Genomic DNA, 10,923 nt, shown 5'->3' on the forward strand with positions numbered 1-10,923 from the left:
AGAAAGGAAAGAAGGTTCCACTAAAGGCAGCACCGAACCTCCACTGGTACCAGAACCTCGGTTAGAGACAATGGTGCCACCAGGGGGTGCCCAGGGGTGGCCACGCCCCCCCTGTGCCATGTCCTGCCCCCCCACTGGCATCAGTTTAGCATTTCATGCACAGTCAGCAAGGCAGCTGCTCTTCTTGAACTTCTACTGCCCTTTTATTTCTATCTGCCAGTATCTACTTTCCCCTGGTAATAGTTTTGTTTTTCAATAAATAAATAAATGTGCACCTTATTCCTAATATAATTATACAATAAAAAGGAATTGTTGCTCAGCTCAAAATGTTAACTGGACCGTTATTGGTCTACGCACATTAGATCATTAGTAACATTAAATATCAAACAATAAACCAAAAAGATACTAGTAGGCGTTTACTTAAGTCTTTATGATACTTTTCTACAGACAGCTTTACTACAACAGTAGAATAAAATCCTGAAATTACATCTTTTAGTTTCGGTGCCCCCCATGAAACCTTTCTGGAGGCGCCACTGGTTAGAGAAGCAGCTCCTGCCTTCAGCCTCTCCTGTCAGACAAAACCCAGGGCAGCACAGCTCCTGTGTCCTCCATCCCGGTGCATTGTGGGGATTTACGTAAAGCCAAGATGGCGGCCGCCTGCTCCAGAGCCGTCTGTAAGGTCGGACGGTCTTTCCTGGAGACTCCAGCCGCGGCGCGGTCCGGCACCGTCTCGCTCCTGCTGGGGAACGCCGGGACTCATGGCTCACGAAGGGGGTTCGGTACCAGCGGGCCGGGGTTCCGGTCCAGACTGCTGTCCTCGATGCGGGCAGCAGGAGGCAGGGCTCTGGGCTGCGCCTTCCTGCTCGGAGGCGGTCTGGGTCTGTACCAAACCCTCCGGCTGTCCGCCCAGCAGCACCTGGCGGAGGAGGACAGGAAGGTGAGTCCGGTCCGGGTTCTGCGGGTCGGTTCTGGACCACCTGGCGGGCGCGACGTGGTTCTGCACGCAGGGGTCAGCCGAGGTCGAGCAGAGGTGCGGGGGGGGGGTTTGTGGTGTTTATGAAGGATAATGGACCGAGTTCTGATGGAGGTACCAGCAGAACCGCAGCAGAACCTGGTCCAAACATCAGAGTAGCCGAACCTTGCTGTTGTCTTCTAAGGTGGACCTCACCAGGTTCTGCAGCGGGTTCTGAGGAGCTTCTCTGGACTAATTTCTGCAGAACACTGGATCATGTTCCGGGTTGTGTTCTCACAATTAGCACAGGACCCGTTTAGAACCGGACCTTTGAGCACCAGAACCCTGTCAGAATCACACACTGCCAAAAAAACAGAACTAGAAATAAGTAAAAAAAAAAAAAATCTTGAAATTAGTGCGTTTGTCCTTGATTTGAGCAGGTAAATAATATTAGCTGCCAATAGAATAAGTATTTTGACTCCCAAAATAAGATAATTAGATATACTGCACTTGAAATAAGATGATGAAGATGAGTAGTTCCTATTTTAAGTGCATAAATCTTATTCCATTGGCAGATCATCTTATTTAGCTGCTCAAATCAAGGATAAATGCACTAATTTCAAGAAAATTTTAGTTATTTTTAGTTCCGTTTTTGCAGTGTAGTTAGCTCCTGTTTATTTGGAGAAACCCTAAAAGTGGCTCGGTGTGCTGAAGAAAACACAGAACGGTAGGTTGGGTCATGTCGCTACAGGTGAGAGGAAAACAGAAGGTGCACCTGGGAAGGTCCTGGGTTTGAATCCCTGTCCAGTTAACATGCTGGTTCTGTCAGTCTGAGTTGGTCCGGGTCCATCCTGTGAGGGACTGCTGAGCTGCACGCTTCCTACCTGATGACTCACCTTCCACGACCTTGTCGGGGTCAAACGGGTCAATGGGAGGACAAAATAATAATAATAATAATAATAATAATAATAATACATTTTATTTTCTAATACACTTTAATTTTCAAATAAAATCTCAGAGCGTTACAGTAGCAGGGCGTTAGTTCAGTTCCCAAAGTATAATAAAAACAAAAACACCATAAAAGCAAAATGTAAATCATAAATATTAAAAGGCTGTTTGAAATGGGAACGTCTTTAGGTGGTTTTTGAACATGAAGGGTGAAACATTTTTAAATTTGTGCTAATAATAATAATTTTTATTGTCATTCCGACGTATATTCCAATTAAATTTGTTCTCTGCATTTAACCCGTCCCCTTGGGGAGCAGCGAGCAATCAGGGGTTTAAAAAGTGGCAGCCTGTGGGAGTTGAGCTACGACTGGATGATAATTCAATAACAATATATATCGATGATAGAAAAAAAATGGTAAATAAAAAGTTCAATAGAATAACAGTTTCCTTCTTTTCGCATTCTAGCCATGTTGGTTATTATTACAGTCATTATATCCTCCCAACCAATCACAACGAAGACCCAAAAACCAAGCCCCGCCCCTACAAAGAGCACATGCTCTTTTTTTCTTTTAGAAACTTGCAGTTTTGGTAAAAAGTTGGTTGAATAAATAATAATCCTTGTTTATAACCTGCTGCAGGTTCCAGGAAGGGTCCCGAAGATGACCCTGTACCAGTACAAGACCTGCCCGTTCTGCAGCAAGGTGCGAGCCTTTCTGGACTACTATGGGCTGCCGTACGAGATTGTGGAGGTGAACCCGGTGATGAGGCAGGAGATCAAGTGGTCTTCATACAGAAAGGTGCCCATCCTGATGGTGGACGGCGAGCTGGTGAGAAACCATATCTACTGCTTGAGTTTGGGTCAGCGAGACACTGGTGGTGTTCTGATCTCTGACATAAATGGGTCTAAAAGTTAGAGCAGCACCATGTTGTCAAAATATTTCAATTACATTTTATTTATAAAGCGCCAATTCATGAAACATGTCGTCTCAAGACTCTTTCCAAAGTCAGCTTCCATCAGATCCTCCAGGTTGGTGAGAAAGTTTCCTCTCTAAGGAAACCCAGCAGGTTGCATCAAGTCTCTCCAAGCAGCATTCACTCCTCCTGAAAGAGCGTAGAGCCACAGTGGACAGTCGTCTGCATTGTTGATGGCTTTGCAGCAATCCCTCATACTGAGCATGCATGAAGCGACAGTGGAGAGGAAAACTCCCCTAGCCACGTTTTTTGACCTTAATTTAAATGTATACGTCAGTAGCTCACTTTGGTTGCATGCAAAGTTTTTATGAAAGATTATCACGTCCTGCTGGCGTATTAGTTGTTATTTTAGTGTTTTACTCTTTGTTTTTGCTCAGTTTGTTAGTAAATAAAGCCTTTCGTGTTTATTTATAATAAAAAACGGAAGTACCTCACTGCGCATGTGCAGCAGGGGATAAAACAAGGAAGCGGCTAACGGCTATTAGCATCTCCCAGGGAACTGTGGAAACAATGAATAAAGGTCCATTATCCAATAAAACAAAAATATATATAATTCCAAGAGGGATAAGTCTGAACGTTGGTGTTGACTGAAGCGGACGCTAAACCTGCCGAAGCTCAGATGTGACGCAGAGTTGATTGATGGGAGTAAAAATCCTTATTAATAAGGTGATAATAGTGATAGCAAACAACATTATAAATAGATCGATTGATTGGTCGGTTCTTACCTTGATGCTGTGTCTCTGTTTCCATTTATAAACGGGGAATGTTCTTCCTCTGTGATGTTCTTATATGAGGCTCTTAAAGCTGCTATAAATCAGTTTAATTAATTAATAACAGTTGGTCTTTGATCACGCCGAGCGGCTGCTCTACTGTGAGGCATTGCAGAGGATCAGGCTCAGTCCGGCATTGTTTAGTAATGATTTATTAGTTTTCATCGGGCTTTCTAATAGTTCTCCACTGCTGCCACTAGATGGCGCCACATCTGTTTGTTCCTGCTCATCGCTCCTGTTGCTGGGTTTTATTTAGGCTCAAAAAGTATCGATCATGATAAAACAAGGTTATATACACGAAGTGTCCATCCTGATAGTTTTAATAAACGGTTTTTGGTCTTTTTTTTAATAAGCTTATAACGTAGCTATGTACCTTTTAACAGGAAGAAACCTCCAACAGAACCAGGCTCAGTGTGAACAGCCATCTGCCACGACTGAAATAATACAGAAGCACTGATCCAGAAGTACTTTCAATGTAAAAGAAATTAGGGGGGTTTTGGCAGTGGTAACTCCTTTAGTGACAATAGAAACACAGCTGAGCAGATCAAATCTGAGCCAGTTTTCCAGTCTAAAGGACAAAAGGAAAGAGATGGGGCTAAACGCTGAAAGACGGGGCCAAATGAATCATTTATAGGAGAATATGAAATTCTTTGTAGCAGCAGCTCACCAGCCCAGATTTAGCTAATATGGAGAGAAAAAAAAAAACAGAACATAAAGTTTAGAGCTGAATTAAGCGACCAGTGCATGATTGGAGAGCAGTAGGAGAACTCAGCAGAGTGAGAGAAATAGGCCCTGTTGTCCTCCAGCAGCCTAAGCCTATAGCAGCATAACTATAGAGATAGCTCAGGGTAACATGAGCCACTCTGACTATAAGCTTTGTCACAAAGGAAAGTTTTAAGTGTGATTCCTGAAAATCTCTCTTCCCTTTTATCATCTCAGCCACTAAAACATCAGGAGGAGGCATTAGTGGCCATCTGGTGTCCAACCATCTGGCTAAATAAGATCCTAATATGAATGACTGATTTCTAACAAATATTCCTTTCAAGCGGTCACATCGCACACGTGGAAGATTGTGTTAAGATTGAATAAATTTTGCTGCTCTATTAAAGTATTAAACATTAATACAAACAAATTACTGTACGTTTACTAAAACGCTATGTTGTTTCTGCAGCAACTGAACGACTCGTCTGTCATCATCAGCTCCCTCAGAACTTTAATGATCAACAAGTGAGTTAAAATTATGATTTGCATTTTCTGATTCTGTTTATTTAATTTAATTGTGTACACATTTTAAAGAATACAAGAGTTTTTCTCTATTATATCACAAAGGTGATTATAGATTAACATCAATTGCCTATTTTGTGGAAAAATATTCATTGTTGTTGGTTAACTGGATAACTTCTTGTTTGGAGAGAAAAAAAACTCTTCTTGTCTTGAGAAAATATGCCAGGTATATATTTTAACACATTTCATTTTCTGTGTGATAAAAAGATTTACTAGTGGTCACTTGGTTGGTAGAAAAGTCAAATTTGGACTTACTTTGACATTCTATGACTTCATTTTTATTTTTATGACTTTCTACATCAGACTCGAATTATGTATCAAACACAAAATAGTGAAATAACTCAAAACATTTATATATATTAGCTTTTTTTTTCCTTTTTTTTAAATGCCCTCCCCTATTCTTACTACTGCTTTGGTCATTCGCCTGAAATGGTTTATCAGGTAGATAGTAATAAAAAATAAAGACAAAGCATTGAATGACTTTTCACTGGTGGTGTTTAGTAAAAAAAAAACTGTCTCTACTATTTGGTGTCTAATGATGATGATGATGATAATAATAATAATAATAATAATAATAATAATAATAATAATGAATATTTATTGGAGCTTCTCAACAATATTTGAGAATAACTTTATATACAATAACTTTATATAAGAGAATATAAAGTTCACCAAAAAGTTGTCCCTTCAAAATAAATCTTTTATATGAGGAAAATTATGAAAGAAAATACTATGCTGAAATAAATACCAAAAATATGTAATAAAACAAGTTCTTGAAGCCGAGCCAGCCTTATTTATAAAGCAACTTAAAGGCACAAGGCGCTGACCAGGGTGCTGAACACAAAGACTGAAACGAATGAAAACGTTGGAATTTGAAACAAATAAAATAATTAGAAGTAGAAATAAAATCCAAGTAAAAATAGCAACAATAATATGCAACATAGGCAGAAAATAAAAATCTACAACTTCTGCTGGGTCAAAAGCTAAAGAGAAGATGCGGGTCTTAAGCACAGATTTAAAAAAAACAAAAAAAAAACAGGCTTTTCTAATTTGCAGCAGCAAAGCGTTCCTCAACTTTGCGAAAGTCCGAGAAGGGGAGGCTATGTAGCTCAGAGAGGTAGGAACGGGAAAGACTTTAGAGACATAAAAACAAGTAATTGTTTTAAAATTAACTCTAAAATTGACAGGCAACCAGTGCAGGGAGGATGAAACAGGAGTATTATGCTCTCTCTTACGTCTTCCAGTTAAAAGCAACGTTTTGCAGCAACTGAAGGCGCAATAAAGACGACTTACTGACACCAAGGAATCACAATAATACAATCGAGTTGTAACAAAGGCATTTGTTAATATTTTAAATGTACTATTCAACAAAATGCTTTTTATTTTTGCCAGTTGCCACGGGTGGAAATGGCTGTATTTCTCTACAGCACTAAATTAACCCATCAAGTCTTAAATCACAATCCAATTTAAAGGCACGGTTTGTGATATTAGGCTCTCTTCAGTGACATCTGGACTAAAAATAATTACCCCTGTTTTATTTTCATAAAATTTTAAACAAAGCTATCCATAGTTTTAATTCTTCAAATAATTAATTTACAATGAACAGAATCTTATGCGGTCTGAAAATGAGGCCAGAAGGCAGGAGATCCTGGGAAGAAAGAGAAACCAAATCTCTGCCGGGTACAATAATCCTAAACTTTCTGTGACCCAGGGAGAAAAACATCTCCGATATAATTTGCTGCTACCCTGAGATGAAGTCCAAGAACGACCGGGGGAAGGAGGTGACGGAGTATAACAACAAGTACTGGCTCATGCTGAGCGAGGCCCAGAACGCGGTGGTTTATCCTGCCAAGGGGATGCAGAAGTAAGTAGAAACCTGACAACCGTGAAGGACGCCTTCCTTCCTGTCAGATCACGGTGGTCAGGACATGTTGTGGTCGTGGTGTTGAAGCAAAACTTGATTTATTTGTCTGACAGTTTAAGACATTGCTCAGTAATTATAAATAAACTTTAAGAATATACCCAAAAAACATTTTTTTTTTATGTTGACAGAATTTTTACGATCAAAGGTATCAAGGTGTTGATAAATATCCATTTATCAGCGCCTTCTACTTCAGAAGCAAACATTTGAAGATATTTTAGGTTCCCTTGTAGGAAAGTTAAGATCTCGCGTGACCTGAGCTCGAGGGCGCCAACATACTGGAAAAAACATAAAAATTTGCTCAACCAATTGAAGGAGATAGACGTTTAAATCCTCCTGCCCAGTAGGTGGTGCACTTGCGCTCGTCCGCTATCATTCCATCCTTTAACTGTACCGTTTGCCAGCCGGTTGCCAGGTCCTTTGGGATAGCATTAGTGTTAGTTTGCATTAGCAAACATTTAACTTACCTGTCCAGAAGGAAATCGGCATCAATGTTCTTCTTGGTTTTGTTTCGTTTTGCTCCGTTTGAAAATGGGAAATGTAACACAAAGAAGAAGCCATTTCTCAGCGCTACTACGATCTGGCAACACCTGACCTCCGTCTCACGATACTTGAATCTACCATTCCTATCGGTGCTCAATCCTTTCGTGTCGACGTTGGCATCGTAACCAGAAGTAAATATTTGTATACATTTTGGACCCATCAAAATTTATGTAATAATGGTTTATATACTATAGATTTATTTTATTTTATTTTATTCTGTGCCATTTTAGACGTTCAGTGGATGCATTATTTAAAAAAAATCATTGTGATAAAAGAGTTGTAGCTAAGACCTTTTAAAGCAGCACCGTGTAAGTTTGACCCTTAACTTATAATAAAGTATTTTTCACATCAATATGCAGCATTTGGCACGTATCAATGCGGCGTGCAGGCTGCCCTTCTCAAAAACTCGCTTATGTAACTTGACAAGGGTCGGATCCGTCGCTAAATGAGCAGCACTCTAGGTCACATGACCTATTCTAGGTTATAGCAGTCTTAATTACGACAAAACAGGTATGAAACTTACCTGTTAGATGTATTTCTGGTTCTCTGATGTAGGATTTGATATAGAGGGGTGAATGTGGCGTTGTCTTTATAAATAACTCCATTACTTCTGAATCTGCTGGTCCAAACTGATCTGCTATCAGATTCCAAAACACGGAGCGAGACTGTTTAATTTAGTGACAGTGCAGTGCTGCCAGTGGCCTCCAGGGGGCGTTAAACCTGGAAGTTACAAGTATAGCGCCTCTAGTGGCTTAAAGGTAGACGGTGCGGCTTTAAAGGATCAACTGACCATCTAGGAATGACATTTCTTTATTTATTTATTTTTAATTGTTTTTTAATAATAATAATAATAAAAGAATGACATTTCTATAGTTTGTAAGTGCCCCCAGGTGGTCAGACAATTATTAGCCGAATTATTTAGAAAGTAGGTCAGGTGTCTTAAATACAAGCATCCTGCATGGTGAGGTGAGTAAAACATTTCCATAAATGGCGCCACATCAAAGACCTTTTTTCATGTAATCCTGATTTATAGCGACGCGTCGATGAATATCGGATGAGGAGATTTATTGTGTTTTCAGAGAGGAGATGAAGTGGCGACAGTGGGCTGATGACTGGCTCGTGCACCTCATATCTCCAAACGTCTACCGGACTACCGGCGAAGCCCTGGCCTCCTTCGACTACATCGTGCGCGAGGGCAAGTTCGGTACCGTCGAAGGCTTCTTCGCCAAATACGTAGGGGCTGCTGCGATGTTCGTCATCTCAAAAAGACTGAAGAGTCGGTAGGTTGACGCTGCCTTCTTGTCGTCCTGAAGGTTTTTAGATGAGAAGCATAATTTCTCTTCATCCGCCCAACAGACACAACCTGCAGGACGACGTCAGGCAGGATCTCTATAAGGCCGTCAACGACTGGGTGGCAGCCATTGGCAAAAACAGGAAGTTCATGGGTGGAGATCAGCCTAACCTGGCAGACCTGGTGAGGAAACGCTCGCCGCCAGTTTGTTGTTAGGAAGAGAAAAACGTCTCGTCACTGTTGCCCTCTGCCTGTAGGCGGTGTTCGGCGTCCTCAGAGTGATGGAAGGACTGCAGGCGTTCAACGACATGATGGAGAACACCAAAGTCAAACACTGGTACAGACGCATGGAGAGGGCGACGCTCAACCACGAGGGCCGATCTTAAAGGGCTTCACAACGCCGAACCTCCAAATGGACGATAAACCTGCACCAGGAAACAAAATGGCCTTCGTTGTTTGTAGGAATCTCAGATGCCTCCAGAAGCTGCCGCTCCGTTGTCCAAACACTCTGACGTTTAGATTTCAGCATTTAGTGATGAAGATGCTTTTGGGGAAACCCTTAATTAAGCTTTCTGCATCAGATTTTCACAGCGGTGACACCTACAGGTGGACAGGGGGAACTGCAGCCGTTACTCACGCCTCAGCTTTTCTGCAGAATTAAGACTCAAATAAAGTCTAATCTTCAGTCCAGTTAAATTACTAAAAATAAAATTGTACTGCCTTTTTCAATATTTATCCAAAATTAAGTGATTTAATCATTTCCCAGGAATGACAGGAGCCCAAAACAGTGGTTGTATCGGCGTAATACGTCTAGTTAACGGTGTAGAAAGTCTTGCAAAGTTAGAAGACAATGTTATCTAAAGTCTAAATTTTGCTTCAGAACTTCATAATTCTCCTTAATCTTTCAAATTGAATATAATTGTTTTTTTGCACACACAGCTTTAACGGTTCTTGATCTAAAATGCTCAAACTAGAAGATTTAGTTCATTTTTTTCCCCAAATTTTTTGCACAAATGCATGTTTTTTTATTTCTTTAGTTGAAATTTATTCTGAGGCTTTACAGAAAGTTTTCTTTGCCAGGTTTTCAAGAAGAGAATAAAAATAAGACGGTTTCATGGTCTAGTTTCTGTGCAGGAACCATAAAATGAGGTTCTCTGTATTTATTCCTCACAAAATCCCGTCAGGCTGGACTGTAGCAAACATGTCGGCTGCAGGTTAACTGAATTACTTGTAATCCTGTGTAGATATGAAAAGATGAAATAAAAGGAAGTTTTCTGGGTTTATTTCGCTTCACTTTGCTGCTATTTGACAGAAAGCTTTTATCAGAAATAGCAGATCCCTCATGTTGGTCACCTCTGTTTAAAGATGTGTAAAAACAAGAATTCAAATAAAGCAGTTTTATTGCAGTAAAGTTATTTCACTGCTGTAAATTCAGCTTTCTGGCTGAAGTCTTTGGATCTTTACTGTAAAATGTTCTGGTGAGAGTTCTTGATGCGACTCCAACAAGCTTCTTCAGGCCCTTGGAAGAGGAACGGGGCCCAGAGCATCACGGATCCTCCACAGCGAGGACGAGTTCATCACAGTCCCAGTAGCTTTTAGCCTCGCTGGGCTCGGTTCTGTGATGGCTGGACAGAAAGGACGTTCTCCTGACATCCATGACTGCCAGGGCTTTGACCTGGTATATTAGAAACTAATGACTCGTACTGGAGCGTCGTTACTTAAAGTGACTTGATGCTCTCGTTAAAGTCAAAAACTGGGTCAGGGAGGCCAGGACTGGAAACCTTCAAGAAACAAGGTGAACATTTGTAGACAACCTCACACCTAACGGCAGCTTAGAGACCTGTGCTCATGTTCACAAAGAAAAAGTAGCTCCTAGTGACGTCATTTTAGAGAAAATGAAATAAAACTCCTGAATTCTCAGATTTTTTTTTTTTTTTAGAATTTTACCTCATTAAGATAAAAGTTATCAGCAAAGCATCTTAGCCCTTAAAATAACTCTTAAAGTGACAAAATGTTAGTAGTAATGAGGACTTTTAATGAGCTTAGGAGTGTCTGAAGCAGGAAGACGGAGAAAACAGAGCGAGCTGATTGGCTGATCCACCTAAACAGTGGAGGAAATGAGCGTCTAAACTTATATAACAATCAGACAATTATGTAGACAAGAAACTTTATCATCCCCATATAGGGAAATTAGATGGATTAAAGATGCGGGTCTAGTAACATGATTTTATTGAATATAAAT

The 10,923-nt window shown here is 40.5% G+C and overlaps 1 protein-coding gene across 1 annotated transcript; it reads left to right on the forward strand.

Annotated features, from left to right (window-relative positions):
- Positions 1–610: 610 nt before the first annotated feature.
- On the forward strand, positions 611–10,092 carry ptgesl (prostaglandin E synthase 2-like). Its single transcript, XM_012865308.3, has 7 exons — positions 611–937; positions 2,539–2,727; positions 4,814–4,869; positions 6,638–6,790; positions 8,470–8,670; positions 8,747–8,864; positions 8,939–10,092. The coding sequence occupies exons 1-7, from the start codon at positions 647–649 to the stop codon at positions 9,065–9,067; spliced, it is 1,137 nt and encodes a 378-aa protein (XP_012720762.1). The 5' UTR covers positions 611–646; the 3' UTR covers positions 9,068–10,092.
- The last annotated feature ends 831 nt before the right edge of the window (positions 10,093–10,923 follow it).

This window comes from Fundulus heteroclitus, chromosome 12 (genome assembly GCF_011125445.2).
Source record: "Fundulus heteroclitus isolate FHET01 chromosome 12, MU-UCD_Fhet_4.1, whole genome shotgun sequence".
NCBI classification, from domain to species: Eukaryota; Metazoa; Chordata; class Actinopteri; order Cyprinodontiformes; family Fundulidae; genus Fundulus; species Fundulus heteroclitus.